Source organism: Gavia stellata, chromosome 24 (assembly GCF_030936135.1).
Source record: "Gavia stellata isolate bGavSte3 chromosome 24, bGavSte3.hap2, whole genome shotgun sequence".
Lineage (NCBI taxonomy): Eukaryota > Metazoa > Chordata > Aves > Gaviiformes > Gaviidae > Gavia > Gavia stellata.
In genome coordinates, this window is record NC_082617.1 from 8,075,919 (window position 1) to 8,091,462 (window position 15,544).

General features: G+C 53.2%; 1 protein-coding gene across 1 annotated transcript; it reads left to right on the forward strand.

The window, feature by feature from the left end:
• The first annotated feature begins 810 nt into the window (after nt 1-810).
• On the forward strand, nt 811-14,421 carry PLPP7 (phospholipid phosphatase 7 (inactive)). The gene is made up of 2 exons (XM_059828879.1): nt 811-1,395; nt 13,578-14,421. Exons 1-2 carry the CDS (start codon nt 945-947, stop codon nt 13,940-13,942), a joined length of 816 nt encoding a protein of 271 aa, XP_059684862.1. The 5' UTR covers nt 811-944; the 3' UTR covers nt 13,943-14,421.
• Nucleotides 14,422-15,544: the final 1,123 nt, after the last annotated feature.

Here is a 15,544-nt window from a genome sequence, read left to right on the forward strand (position 1 = left end):
CTGATCACACCCGCAGCTTGGGGACGCGGGCACCGCCTGTCACCTGCTTTCAGCGTGGGATCTGCGGTGCTGGATGACACGGCAGAAACACGTGCGGTATTGAGGCCACGCTTGGCGCTGGGGGCAGGGCGTTGGGAATTCATTAGCGGCGCCGTGTCTCTTTTAATCAGGAGGCAGGTGATGCTTCTCCTTGGGTCCGGGGATGAGGTGAGGGATGGAAGTCGCTGCAGGGACGCACCCTGAGCGGGGAGAAAGGATGGGGCTAGTAATGTTTGAAAGGTATCCACACCAGGGAGAGGAAGGCGGTGTTTAGGGTGCCCTAGCAGGGGTGAGATGGGGCGGAACAGACAAATCGAGAAGATACCCGGGGAGAGCCCCTGGGGGGGAAGCCCCTGAGCAATGCCCAGCCTCGGAGCTTGCAAAGCCAGGCCCAAAGCCCACCGTAGGAGCAATACCAGCTGCCGTGGGGAGGGGGGGATGCCGTGATCTCCTCCAGCTCTGCCTCGCCGACACTGAAATGTGAATTGTAGTGCAAAAAACTACATTTCCCAGTTTCCCTTGCAGCCCAGGGGAATAAGCAATTGGAAGATTTAAATAGACCAGGCCAGAAGCAACCAACCTTTGGCACGAAGCTTTTCCCTCCTCTTCTTCCAATCTATTGGCTGTTTAACCTTTTTCCCTGGCACTGGAGTGGCTGCCAAGCCTGGCATTAATTTTCCTTCCAAGCTTGCTAGGCCCATGAAGTAAACAGCCATGTGCATTCCTTACTCTATATTTAACAGCTGCAGTCTGTGCTGGGGGCAACTGCAACAGAGGGGAACCTTTGTAGCTTCCCAAATTCACGGCTCGTGAGGGTGGGAGTGGGGGAAGCTTTCTGCAGGGAGAAGAGGGATTTCTCTCCTTCCCGGTATTTGCAAAGCAGGTTGCGTTAGAGAGAGACTGCAATGCCAGCATCCCAGCCGCGGTCCAGGGCAAGAGACAGGAGCAATGTCCTCAACAGGGCTGAGTTCCTCTCCCTGAATCAGCCCTTGAAGGGGAACCAGGAGAACAGGAGCTCCGGCAGAAAGCAGAGCGGCCAGGCCGGGGCAGCTGGTGCCCAGAACAGCAACCCCAAGGAGCGGAGGCAGTCGCAGCAGCTGCCCGAAGAGGACTGCATGCAGCTCAACCCCTCCTTCAAGGGAATCGCCTTCAACTCCCTGCTGGCCATTGATATCTGCATGTCCAAGAGGCTGGGAGTGTGCGCCAACAGAGCCTCCTCCTGGGGTGGTGCCCGCTCCATGATTAACCTCCTGGGGATAACGGGGCACGGGATCCCCTGGATTGCGGGCACCCTCATCTGCCTGGTGAAGAGCAGCACGCTGGCAGGCCAAGAGGTCCTCATGAACCTGCTGCTAGGTGAGTGGCAAACCTCCCTCCCCGCCGGGAAAGCCCAGCCCTGGTCACAAGGGACAGCGGCACTGGGACTCCTCCTCTGACCGCTCCCAGCTCCGATGTGGTCAGGAAGCAGGGAGTGACCTTTACGGTGAATGCTGCACTTATTGGCCATCTCGGTCCTGGGTACCATGGGTGATGGATGTAGCAAAAGGTTGTCTAAAAGGGACGGAATCATCCTGGTAGCTGGTGACATCTATGGAGTAGCGGCAGGTCCCCTGTCCTGCATGGGGCAGGGCTGTCCTGTCAGACCAAGGAAGTGTCTGTGATGTGCAGGTGGATACCAGCAGCGATGTCTTTTATTTAATCTATAGTAATCTGCTTTGGTGGTTTGATAGGTGGGGAAAACAAAGATTTTAATCTTTGATGTCTGGATCAATTTCTGAGGGTATCCTAAAGAAAAAAAGATTTCCATCCCCTCACCACCTTCTTGAACAGACCCTGGCTCCAGCCGCCACGTAATGGAGTCCTGTCTCCTTCCCTGCTGTGGTTTGATCTCACATCCTCCTTCCCATGAGGAGCTTTCTTGCTGCTGTCCCCATTTCCATGCGCTAATTCGACCCAGAGGCTGTGCAGACGGGCTGTGATCTTTCTGTCTCTCCTGCTAGTCCTTTCTTGTGCGGTGGTCGGTGTCCTTGTGTCTGGAGGTCGGGATGTGTTAAAGGAGTTGCCTTCCCAGTTGAACAGGGCCCATCCCACCCGTGTTGGACCGATGTCCCACCAGGGAGCAGGCTGAGCTCTAGGTGTGACTTGCCTTAGATCCTGGCCCCAACCCACCCTGGCCGGGTCAACCTGAGGACCTTGCTCTTCTCGCTCTTCTGCCTTTGGCATGGGGCCAGTTATCGAATTTTTCCTTGTGACTCATTCCTGTCTCATCTGGCCGTGATCCATGCCAGTGTTTCACCTTCCCCAAAAAAACGACGATTGGAACTCCCGCTTTTGGTTGGTAAGAGAAACTGAAAGCATTGGATTTAGGCCTTTGCTTCTCAGGGAGACTTTTGAGAGCACATAGGGACATTTTGTTTCAGAGGCACCTCAGGAAAGGGACACCCTGTCCGCAGGGGCCGACTGCGATGCGATACGGGCTCTGCAGTGTGGCCCCAGGTTTTTTTTCACAAGTTGATCCTTCGGAGAGGACGAAGATTGTGCCGAACTGGCTTGAAAAGCACAGTGGTAGCTGCTTTTTCTCCCCTCTTCCTTTGAAAGAGACTGTCCTCATGCTGTGACATCTAATGAAGGGAGGCCATCGCGGGGAAGAAGCCAGAATAGCATCAGCGTGATGCAGAGCGCGCCGACGTCAGCAGTTCTTCCAGGGGCTCCTCGGTGCGCTGGGTCAAGCTCTCACTGAGAAAAGAAGCTCCATTTAAAAGGGCACGAAGATGAAATAGTAGGTGACTAACATCAACCGGCACGGTTTCCAGATGTCTCTTGACCCAAGAGCTTTTGAAAGTTTTGGAGCCTGAAAACTGACCTCTTTGACTCCAAATATTTAAGATCCTTATAAAGAGCTAATGCCACCTTCGGCTTAAAAACAAGAAAGGTTTTCTTGTCCTTCTGTTGCCATGTGAGGAGGCCAAATGCAAAGCCACCTCCAGGTCACGTTGAAACTTTGAGTATCAGGTGGTCGCTGGGAGGGCTCAGCCCTGTACCACTACCTGCACCTCCAGGTCCCCTGAGCTCAAATGTGGTACCCGGGGACAACTCGGGGGGTTTCTGAAGTTTTGCTTCCTTGCCTTAGACACAGTACTCCCACCCCTCTTCTCCACCTGCCAAGAAAGAAAATAGTTGAATTGTGTGAAGGACTATTTCATGACGTGACTTGACAGCTCTGTAGGTCTGGCAGCCTCCAAAGAGCTCCACTTTGCCCTCCGAGTAGACAACACTGACTGGTGGAACTGGCCAAGGTGTCCCGAGCCTCTCTCGTCAGGGCTTCCCCAGCTGGACTTGTGTCACCCCGCAGAGCAAATCTCTGCCGTGAGTGTGGCCTTGGTTTGATATTTAAGATTGCAGTCAGGAACCCTGAATATCCGAGTAGCTGCTGCTGTAATACCTGCATTGCTGATGGAGGAAGGAGTCTGGCTGGGGAGTGTGGGGCTGGTGGACCTAGACAGATCCCACGAGAAGTGGGGTCTCATGAGTAAATAGGAAGGATACGGCATGACTGCGGCATCTGGCATCCTTGGTCCCTCTTGCTGCTGTTTTCCTGTGGATCAAATCCTTGAGGCTGTGGTGTAAAGCCCTTCTGGGTAGGGACAGGTCAAAGGGAAGGGAACCTCCTGGTGTTTCCCTGGTCTCCTGGGAAGAGGGAAGCAGGGAACTTGGGGTTGTCTATGGTACCCCTTCCTTACCTCCCCTGGCTCTCCTCCCTTCCCCCTGCTTGCCGTGAGTTTGATACATCAAGCAGAATTTCTGATGCAGTCTCTGGGCAGGGAGCCAGCCCATCATAGAGCACTTGTTTAGGATTTGCAATCAGGCTTTCAAGGCAAGGAGACAGGAGACTGCTGAAATGGGACCAGAACCTGGCAGAAGCACCACTGCAGATGGAGGGGGGGCACTTGCGCCTGAGGAGCTCTTGGCAGGAGCTTTGCCAACACATGCGGGAGCATTTCGGGTGAGGGGGTCTGACCCTGGCATGCTCCATCCATCCCAACTGCAGTTGTTGATTAGCAACCCCAAGCAATGTTTTCCCTCCATGTTTGTCATCTGTGATGGAATTTATTGATTCTCCTCATCGTAATCTTTTCCAGCAAATGCCAAACAGCCAGAGAAGCACACTCACAGCCTGTTACTGAAAAGATGGAAGAAATCAGATATCTGTGCCCACTATAAAAATCCCTCTGCCAGAATGTGCTTTCAGGAAGACTGTCTCAGCATTGCCAGCCCTGGCTGTTGAAAAGTCAGGAAGAAAGCCTGCACCCCTCGCCAAATTGAGAAAGTCATAGCTCAGGAACCCCCCGAGTTTTAAAATTCATTTTATTTGTCTGCCGGCGTTGGAACTTTTAGGACCATTCAAGCTTTTCTCTGCAATCACAAGGATTTCATGAGAACTGAGGTGCTTAGAAAATCATTTGAACCTTGCAGTCAGGCTTTCAGGGGGAAAACAGATAAAAAACTTTCACTAAAATTCCCAGATCTGCTTCAGAACCAGACAGAAACTCCATGATACCCTGGGGGAAGCAGTACCTCGGTTTCTGGTTCTGATCCATCCGGTGAGGATGCGGATCCAAATTTAGTGATTCATTGACTGCAAAGCCAGCAAAGAACATTTGGATCATTGATCTAACCCACGGCAAAATACAGGCTGTAGCACATCCCTTAATTTATCCCTGTTCAATTTGTTAAGGGAAAAAACCCAAACACTCAATATGATGTACAATTACAAGTGAGGGTGAACTTGTCAGAACCATTTCTATATTACTGCAGTGGCAGGTATGCTCACAAGCGCCTTGCTTTTAGTCTGACTCTTCTCTTCCCTTCATTGCGTCTGCATACCCTTGTCTCTTCAGCTGAGTAGCTCTTTTAGCCAACATCTCTTCTGCCTTTCAATATTTTGGACAGTGCTCAAGTCATTTCTTCACCTCCTATTTATTAAGCTAAACAGATTGCTCTCGTTAGACTGATGATCTTTCCAGGTCCAGGCACCTTCTTACTGCAATGGGGATGGGATATGGTCATCTACCCAAGGTGGTCGCTCCGGTGAAGTCCACCTATTGTGTTTAGAGCCAAATCACCACTTTGTTTAGTTATCTGCAGTCCAGCTGTGTGCCTTTGTTGTCGGAAGGTTGCTTGGTTAATGTTTGCACATAAAATACGTATTTGTGCTCGGTTTGAAATAACAGCCATTAACTGGTTCTGCTTTGGTCATGGCTTTCTGAAATAGGTATTCAGACTAAGAGAAGAAAAAGCCCTGGTTTTCTCTTTGCCTGCTGTCCCAGTGACACAGGTCCCAGTCCCCAGCCATCACCAGCTGGCTCTGCATCCCGCTTCCGAGGGGCGGGTTGGCTCTTCGGTGCTGTCACTAAGCATTTATCGCCGTCAAGTAAAGCAGTGCCGCAGGGTGTGGACGTATCATCGCGAGCGGCGTGGCAGATTGAGGATGGGTGGCTTGCCACAGGAGGAGGAAGGGAGGGGAACCCGGGGTCACTTCTCCACTCCTGAAGGTCAGCAGGAAGGGAGTCCTTGCTTTCTCCAGCCTTCTTCCTGAATAGTGACCTAGCTTTAGTCTGACCAGGAACCAAGCCATGATATTCTGAGGCATAGTCCCCAGCAGAGCTGTGACTTTATCTTGAGCCATATATATATTTATTTAAAATAGATATATATTTATAAATACATATATAGGGCCAGGACAGCCCCGGCAGCTTCCAAGCAAGACCAGATTGGCAGGAAAGTGGTGGGTTAGGAAGGAAACAAAGGGAGAAACGCCTTCATCAGGCCCCTCGAGACCCCGCTGACCCCCCTCTAACAATACGGAGGTGCTTCAGGTATTGTCATGCTTTTCTTTGGAGTCCGTGTGGTGAAAATCCCGATAGCGCAGCCCGTTGCTGGTAAAGGTCACCAAGTAGATTAAATGCCCAGGCAGTTCAGACAAGCTCATCCTGTCGAGCCTCAGGGCTCGGCAGCCCAGACCCAGCAGAGAGGCCGGGGAGTTGCATGGCAGATGGATCAGTCTGTATGCAGCAGAGCTTGCTAAGCCGAGAGCCCCAGAAATGGTTTGGGGCCAGATGTGTCTATTTTTTCCCCTTTCCTTTTCCCACTGTGAGGCTGGGGATTTTCTGAGCTAGACAGGGCAGGTGATGTTTCGGCAGGGAAGGGGAAAGCAGCTCGGGAGCTGGTGCCGTGGGTGAACCATCCCCTCCGTGTAAAACCTGGCACGTGGAGGAGGTTCAGCCAGTCCTGCTCCCCTCCCAGCCCTGCCAGTGCCCCCTGAGATCTCAGCACGTTTACAGCACATCTGCCCAGCGAGGTGGAAATGTTTAAATGTCAAGTAACCCAACATGACTGACCCATGGTGGGTGCCAGGCAGAGGGAACAACACAGATGCCCATTCTCTGCATCCAGCATCTAGACACAGGTCCAGCCTGGCATTAAATATTCCTCTTCATCACATCAGGCTGCTAATCTGCCTCTTGTTGTCCTGCCCAGATACAGCAGTTGAAGTCCCTGGTCCTTTGGTGGGTGCCGTCCACACCCTTCATCCCTTCACAGCTGATGAGCTCAGGCATCTCTGAACAGCGAGCGATGCCCAGCTCTCCAGGCTTCCCTGCCCCCTTCCCTTCCTCGCCTGCTTCCTCTATGGCAAACGTATTCTGTTCCCTGCAGGGCAGGCTTGCGAGTGTGCAGTGTCCCTTCAGATAAAGGACAGTCAGTGACAGGCTGGGACCCATTTGGCTGTGGCTGGAGCAGGCAGGGGGGTATTTCCAGGGACCTACGTAGGGTCTCTATCAGACCCGTGGTCTGATCAGCCCCTTGGTACCGGGCAGCGTTGAGGAGCTCAGGTCCTGGCTGGCTGTTTGGTGCTGAGGATGCTGCGAGCCCTGCAGCCGTCAGCGCGCAGCCCTTGGGGAAACCGCAGTCAGCTGAAATCCAACCCTCGTGCAGAGCGAGCAGGCAAAATGTTCCAGAGCCTGAATGCAGCGTGAAAGAGAAAAGAAATGCGAGGGTTGCTGAATGGGAAGAGGGGGAATAAACATGGGAAATGAGTCATCCTTATGTCTGTCACTCCGGGAACAGCTTCCCAGTGCCCCTGCCTGGAGCTCCAAGGGGACAGTAGCTGTTTCACTCAGGCAGAGCCAGCCCTGCCGGAGAAGCTGAGCCAGGCTCTGTCCCGAAGGGAGATCCCAAGAAATGGGTGAGTGTGTTTGCCTCTAACGCGCCTTGACAGGAGCAGTGGTTGGGAAGAGGGAAGTGGAGGAGCGCTGGGCAGCGAGGAGAGTTGCTGGGAGGAGCGGTGGGCAGGGAGAGCCCGTCGGGTATCCCACTCCAGGCCAGGCTTGGTGGAGGATGGGAATGGGAGAGGGGAAGCAGATGAACTGTCTCTTTTTCCTCCCCTTGGAAGAAAGCGCCGTGTTTTCACCTGGAACGCAGTTCTGGTCTCACGCTCCGTTTCCATCTATACAGGGATGCTGTCAGACCTAACTGATCCGGGTCTAAGGCACCATGAGATGCGATGGTTGGAGGCCCTCTGAACACCACAGAATCAGCCCCAATTTTTTTTTGCCCATTTGCCTTATTGAAGGCAGCGGGGTGTGAACACAAGGCTAAGCAGCAGTAAGTCCAAGCGAGGAGCCCAGCCTTTGTGGGCTGGGAGATGCTGTTGGTCATCAGCCCAAGGCAGTTTTCTTCCTCCAGCTCATCCCGTATGCTGCCGTCGTGCTTGTGTGTGTTGCGGCGCGTCGTTCTGGGCTGCGCTGATGTTACTTGCACTGCTGCCGTAGCGTACGGGGGCATCGCAAGCTGTCGGAGCCCTTCTGGGAGGCAGCTGAGCCGTCCTGGGGGTTGCTCAGCTCATTTTCCCCATCACCACGAGCCCTTCTCTCTGCACTCACCCTCTCGCCCGCATCTCGTCCCCGGGCCATGCAGACCCCCAGCGAGGCAGCCCCGCTCAGTAATTGATGCTGAGATACAAATTGCCCGGCTCCCAGGGGCACAGTATTTCCAAGGGGAGAACTCCAGGCAGCCTGTGTCTGCTCTTGGGGCTGTTTCTAATCATCTCGGATATAGCGGGTCTATTTTTAGTTGTTGGGGTTTTTTTTTAATTAATTGCACAATGCTGCTTTCCACCATTTTTTCACCTCCCCGTGGCCACTTACCCCACTCTGCTGCTTGTTCAGCCAAAAAATAACCTCCCCCCAAAATGCCACAGTGTCTGATTCATTGGTTCTTCAATGTGTCGTGCCATCTGTGCCTTTTGTCAGCTCTTACACCTAATAGTACCACATTTGGGGAAGAAAATGGCGTAGAGGAGTTCACTTCCAGAGGAGTGGAGCTCTTCCAGCTGCCACCGACTCCACCAGAGAGAGGGTAAAGACATTTTTGAAACCTGCATCTTTCCTTCATGTCAACTAGTCAAGGCTGCAAACAGCTCATTTTCCAGGTCAGGGAGCCTAATGCCTGCAGGAGATTTGGGAATTTCAGAAGCAGTAGGATGGGGCATGTAAGTAAAAAAAAAAAAAAGGAAAGAAAAAAAAAATAATTTCATTCTAATTGTGGAGCAAAAGGAGCTGTTTCCTGGGTACGGTGACATTTGTCCAGGGTTCACTCCTGAGTGAGGTTGGCTAATCTGGGAAATACAGGACCTTCAAAGCCAGCCTTGGCCCTACGCGTGGCCAGGGCGGCTGTGGCAGGGAGCACATGCCATCTCAGCGGGGCTGGTGTGGCCTCTGGCACGATGGGACGCAGGTCAGAGCAGGCTGCAGGCTCTGAAGCCCAGGCAATGAGTTACTGCCAGCTTGTCTCTGCTTTAAAACGGTGCTGGGGCTGGGCGGAGGGGGTTGTCTGATGCACATCTGTCCCCATGTTTGGGTGCCTCCTGAGCTCACGGGATGGGCTTGCTCTTCGTTCCTGGGCATTTACCCCCCCCTTTTCCTCTCCCCGCGTGCTCAGCCATGGCGCTGGGAGGCTGAGTCCAGCGTGTGACTCTGTTTCTGATCCTGATCTCACAGGCTGAACTCTGGAAAGCTGCCTTGTCTCATCCCAGCAGCCCCATGTGCGTGAAGTCATGTGAATCACGGCTGCAGGAGCAGACGAGGCCACGGGCTTTTTTGGCGTTCTCCTTTTTTCCTCCCTCCCCCCCAGCACTGCACCCAGGTTGTTTTTCAGCTGCGGTTTGGATAACATGTTTATATAAACATCTCAGCTGGAATCTGCCTCCCTCCCTGGAGATGCTGCCTGGCTCCGACCTGGGGCAGGCGATGACCCCGAGGGCGCTCGCCCCATCCTCAGCCTCTTTCAGCCTCCCCTCCGTAAGGGATGGCAGCGGAGGTGGCACCTCGGGCGCTGGGACAGAAAGGACCTTACAGTGACAGGGGACATCCAACTGTTTTGACTTCCCTTAAACACCACCTTTGGGGTTTGGCTTGGTTCTGCTGTGGCGATGCTTCGGGTTCGTCCTTGTGCCCTGCCCGCGCAGGGCTCGCCTCTCTGCTCGCCTCCACTCTTAATGGGCTCCTAACATTTGGTGGTAGGAGCAAGGCAGATAATTGTTTTCCTTTTCTTATTAATAGATATAAAACGTCTGCCCAGGGGGCTCACTTTCAGCTCATTTACTGTGCATCTGATGCCAGATGTTGGCTATTTACAATACCAAGGTGATCTCTGATGCTAAAATCGTGGCAGGCAGACAAGACTTGCTCTTTGGGTTTGCGCTTTAAGGAATTTTTAGATGTTAATAGAGCTTTTTGTGATTGGATGGTTTTGCAGTGGAAATTTGAAGGATTCTTTCCCTTGACACCAGGTTAAGGGGGGAATTCTGGATCTTTTTCAGAAAAATGTGGAAAGAGTGATGGGTGACAGCTAATACTTCCTTTGCTCTTTTAAATCCAATGCTACCTAGATTTTAAATCCAATCCTGCCTGTGTTTTAAATCCAATGCTACCTGGATCTGGGGGAAAGGCATGATGAAAAAAATGCTTAAAATTGAAATTTCTTGCTCCTCACATCTCACCCCTTGGTCGGGCGGCATTCTGCTGTCTCTGCGACGCCTCTGACAGCCCCGTCCGTCTCCAGAGAGCAGCGCTGTGTGAGTGCAGGCTGGTAAATCAGCTGCAGGCTTCCTTCTGCGGTCTCTCCCGGGGCTATATTTCCTCCAGCCTTTAGTCATCTCGGCCGGAAGGATTTGCGCGTCTCTGCGTTAGGGACAGAGGAAGGGCAGACCGAAGGTGACGATGCTGCTTTGCAGGTGGCTGGGGCTGCACTGGCGGGTGCAAGGCTAAGGGGCTTCGGATGCAACCGCTTCGGTAGCCAGCAGGAACCTTTCCCAGTGCAGAGAAGGCCACCTGCAGCTGGACCCACCAAGGATGCCTATGAGAAGGTTAACCCCTTAGCTGCTTAATGCCGGCGGGAATGTGCCCGGCTGAGGAGGGAGGATTTCGTATGCATTGAGCTGAAACAGCCGAGGGGAAAAAGCAAGCGAGCCGAAGTCCAAGCGGGTGTGTAGGTCAAGGAATTGCAAGGGAATAGGGCCCAGGCTGGGGCTGCTGAGCGTCAGCACCGTCTGTATCTGTTTCTGAAGGATGCGCCGTTGGCAACACTCTCGGCAGCAGTGCTGCATGCTGATTCACTCTGGCAGCGCCTGGTTGCCAGCAGCGGCAGCAGCGGGAGCGGGCAGGGGCGCAGCGCGGCTCCCCGGGGCTTTGCAGGGGCTCTGCGGAGACCCAGAGCTGGGCGAGGGCGGTGGGACCCCCCGTGCCTCGGGGGCCGGGGCAGGGCAGGCTGTTGGGGCTGTTTCATAGAGAAGTTGCTTCATGGAAGGAACAGAAAGTGCAGGGGGAAGTGACAGAAAAAGCACCAGACGGAGGGATTTTTGGTTTTTTTCTTTTAACGGCAAATTAACCCCCAGTTTTAATGCTGTCATGCCTTCAGATCTTGAAATGTGGGCAAATGAGGCTTTCTGCTTTCTGTGCATCATTTGACGAAAATCAAACCTAGCAGTACTGAAGGCCCATTTTATTCATCTTCTGAATGAAAGGGTTATTAAAACAGCTCTTTGGCTTGCTCTCCATGCTCTGAACACCTCCACGCGCCCATGCCTGCATCCCTCAAGTTGCCCTAACATCATCTTTGACCGGAAAAAAATCCTGTAAGTGCAAAATACTGATGGGCAATGGTGAACACCACGCGTCGCTAAAGCACACTATGTTTGGGCTACTGATCTATGGGCAGGTTTGGTGGGCAATGGCCTGTAGTGGGTTTATTGAACGCTATGGGAGACACTGGGCATCCTTTGGGGGTGCCCGGTCTGGTTCCTGAGTCCCAGCTGGGCTCTTCAGCAATGCAATAAGCTGCGGACTTCAGCAGGAGCAGCTTGGGCCAGAGTCTTCTCTTGGCAGTGCTGGTGCCTCATCTCTCTGAAATGAATGCGCAAGTCTGGACTACTGAGATTGCGTCCCGGAGCTTCGGCTCCCGCCCAGCTCTTGTCCAGGGTGAGATGGGACTGATGGGCAATGCAGCCGATGAGCTCTGAAAATCAGCTCCTGAAGCACTTTGCTGAATTGGGGCCGCGGGGGGTCACCTTGGTGGAGTGAGGAGCGGGGTGGGGGGTGATTTAGGCAGCCCAGCACGAGCAGAGCCCCGTAATGGCTGGCAGCCTCAGAGCTTTGTTGCCCTTGGCGGCTGCGAGCCGTACCGAGAGCATTCGGCCTTAACAGGAACCTGCGGTGAGCGGCTGCTCCAGGGCTCTGCAGCCTGTGTTTGAAATTCCCCTCTCCCTCTCTCCTCCCCGGCCAGCCCCTTAAAATGATCTGAGCAAATCTTAAAGTGCAGAGGACCGCTCTGCTGAGTGCTAGGGTCCCCCGCTGCGGGCTGCAGCCCTCCCCCTGCTCTCTCCCAGTCTGCTGGTCCCGTTGGGTGGGCTCGGAGCAGAGTCCTTGCCTGTCCTTGTCCTCCTACGCCCATCGCTACCGCTACAGGGCCGGTGTCGTGACCAGCCTCCTTGTGTCCCTCTGCCACCTGCAGCCTCGCCACCTCGTTCCAGATGCCACCTATGAGCCTTTCCTTCATGTCAGCCTCCTGCTCCCTGTGTTTAAGCTGGAGGCTCGCTGCTGCCTGTGCCGCTGTTCCTGCTGGTGAGGAGCTGGTGCCCAGACCTTTTCCTCTGCTCCATCTCCCCTCCATGCCTCTGAGAGCCCAGGAGTGGCTCGGGCAGGACCTGATGGGCAGGAGGTCCTGCCATCTGCCATCCCCACGCAAGATGCCCTGCAGATGGGGAAGAAAAATAGCCCTCCTTCAAGGAGAGACTTTGGCCAGGATAAATATCAGCTCCTTCCCAAAGCGATGCCAGGGGCTGGCTGTGCAGCGGTGGCATGCTGCAGGAGGCAGGCGAGCAGAGCCGCTGTGACAGCTCCTCGCTTCCCAGCTCCTGCCAGGTGCCGAGCAGGCAGGAGGAGCCGCCTGCCTCCGATGTGCAGTCTCATTTCCCGTCCCCTCCACCGCCGCACTCCCATCCATCCTCCTGAAACCTTGTCAGCTCTCAAGGAACGGTCTTTATCAGGGCCCGGGAACCAGGCAACTGGCCCTTCGCATTCCTGCTGAGGGAGCAGGCTGTGCTCGCGACGGTATATATTTCCTTGTCATCGCTGCGAGGAGCTGAAATCAGCACTCTGACTAATTAGGAGGGCTGGGGAAAAGCAGATGAGGGGATTAAAGAAAAATAAAATCGATGCTAGGAAATAGAAATGACAGTACCTGTCAGCTGGGGCAAAGGGAGTAGGATGAAGAGGAGGATGATGAAGACAAATGCTGATGGGTTTCACTGCCGAAGCAGTTAGAGAAGAAAGGCGATTTGGTGTTGAGACCTGTGGCAGAAGCCCTTTTTCCTAACTGTGTGGCTTTTCCCTTGGTTCACTGTCTCTTAATGCTCTTTTCTTAGTGAAATCTGCCAGTGCAGCGCGGTCCCGCAGGCTGGGTCTGGGCAGGAAGGAGGTGGTGGGCTTGGGAGAGGACAAGGGAAACCACCAGAAAGTGCCGTGGGGCACCTTTCCTACCCCCAACTGCTCACTGCAGCGTGGTCGCCCCAGCACAGAGCCACCCCGGGCAGGGATACCTCCTTGCTGCACGAGGTTTCTAAAGCGTGGGGAGGAGGACAGAAAGAGACACGCAGCCCGGTGGTTTGAGGGCCAAAAGAGTTTTAATTTTAGCTTTGCCAGTTGCTCTCTTCCTCCCCAGGCGGGTCGCTTGCCTCTGCGGTTTGGGTTTCTCCTCTGTGAGGTGGTGATAATGGAACTTGCCTTCTCCATGGGTGAACTGGGAGGGTTAATTAACATCTGAGGACGAGGGGGCTGCATGCAGCTGAACCACAGACACCTGGCTGGAACTGAACCCAAGCCTTTATTTAAAGACAGCAACAATCCTTGACTGTTCTGCCTTGAAAATTGCCCTCAACTCTGCTTAAATCTGTGACCTTTCCCTCCTCATCTCTCCTTTTGTAGCCCTGCTCCTGGACATCATGATTGTGGCCGGTTTGCAGAAGCTGGCCAAGCGGAAGGGCCCGTACGACATCAACCCTGGCTTGTTGGACTACCTGACCATGGACACCTACGCGTTTCCAGCTGGGCATGCCAGCCGAGCGGCCATGCTCTCCAAGTTCTTCCTCAACCACCTGGTCTTGGCCATCCCTCTCCGGATCCTCCTGGTCCTCTGGGCCCTCTGCGTGGGCTTTTCCCGTGTCATGATCGGACGGCACCACATCACAGATGTCCTGTCTGGCTTTGTTTTTGGCTACTTACAGTTCAGGCTGGTGGAGTTGATATGGATGTCTTCCAACACGTGTCAGATGTTGATATCCATCTGGTGAACTTGGGGGACTTGACGCCTTTCCACTGGAAACTAGCAGATACTTGAAGAGTCTCCCTCCCAGTATTTTCTACATGTTGTTTGTTGGAAGCAGTTGTAACTTCCATGAGTAGTGGCGTTTTTTAATGTTGCTTCCCCACCGGAAAAAAAAATAATGTTTCTTGCAATGGATTGGGTTTTAGAAATCAAGACCCGTACCTGTGTTTTGGCCATGTTCTCAAACTGTGTTTGGACAGCAACTTAATTAAGCTTTACGGGTGAGAGAAATGACCTACATGTCTGCCTGGTTTGGGTGGTTCGTATCGGCACCTTGATATGTCCTCAGGATGGGCAGCGCCTGAGAGCTTCCTGAGAACACGTTCGTTAACTTTTTTGAGGCTAAATCATTTTGGCCACCGTGCTTTTTCTTTTTGTAAGCCCAACAGTTGTGTCTTGTACAGAGTCAGGACACTGCCAGCACTTCACAGATAATAAATAATCATAAAAATCCTGCCCTGTTTGGTTCTTATCGTGAGGGAAGGGACAAAAGCCAGTTCAGTGTAGCTTTGAGATATGTGTTCAGCTTGGAGCAGGTCCTGCAGTCTTGCTGACCGAGGGGATGCAAGCTATCGCTGAAATGGTTTGCTTTGGATGGGGCAGACCTAGATGGGTGCTGAAGCCACTGAAGGTGGCATGCTGAAGCTGGTCCTTCATCTGCTGTTCAAAAATCTGCTCTGTGAGGGTGTGTGTGGGGTTTTTGGTCTGGTAAAGGACAAGTACAAGTTGCCCATTTTCATCCCAGTAGGGAGTAATTGAATAGGCAATGTGCTGGATCGTGGTGATTTTGCAAAGCAGGTCTAGATACACAGCAGAGAGTCTTGCTATCTCTTCACAGCCATGATTTTATAATTATGCCAAATGATGCTGTAGATGGGAATTTCCAAGGTAAGTCTCTTACAGCATTGACTGCTTTCTGGTACAGCCAGCAATGCCGGTGAGCTAGAGGGCAGGGAGGGAGGACTGCCCATACCCCTGCCTCTGCTCGCTTGGCTGTAACCTCGTTACAGAGGGAAATACTGACTGTTTCTGTGTCTCACCCTGTGTGAAATAAAGAGAGCGCTCCTGACCTTCCTTGGTCGCAAGGCTGAGCTAATTGATGTCTGTGAACTGGTCTGAGATTACTGAATGTGGAGTTTGATGCCCAGACACGGTGCCATTGATTCCCATTATTGACAAGTGGCTGCCTTGAAACCTGGCTGATCTTTACCCACGTGATGGCCATGCTCAATGTGGTGTCTCTGAAATGGTTACCCCTCATGACTGCCTAAGAAAATCCTGTATTTTGCACAGAACCTTCTGATTCTCTGTGGTTTCTCTGTCTTTGGAAGAGAGCTTGATGTTTGGCAGGTGATGGACACTACCAGACTCAGCACCTTCCCTGGTTGGATGCATCCTGCAGAATGAAGGGACCTGGTTTTTCCTGTCCTCCTGCCTATCCCAAGTGAGCAAAATAGCCAGGGAGCAACCAGCTGGGTCTTGTGCTCTCATCTATCCCTGCATGTTGGGGACCCTCTTCCTACAGGGGCTGCTGGTGAGAAGGAGAAGACGTTCAGATAATGACTGT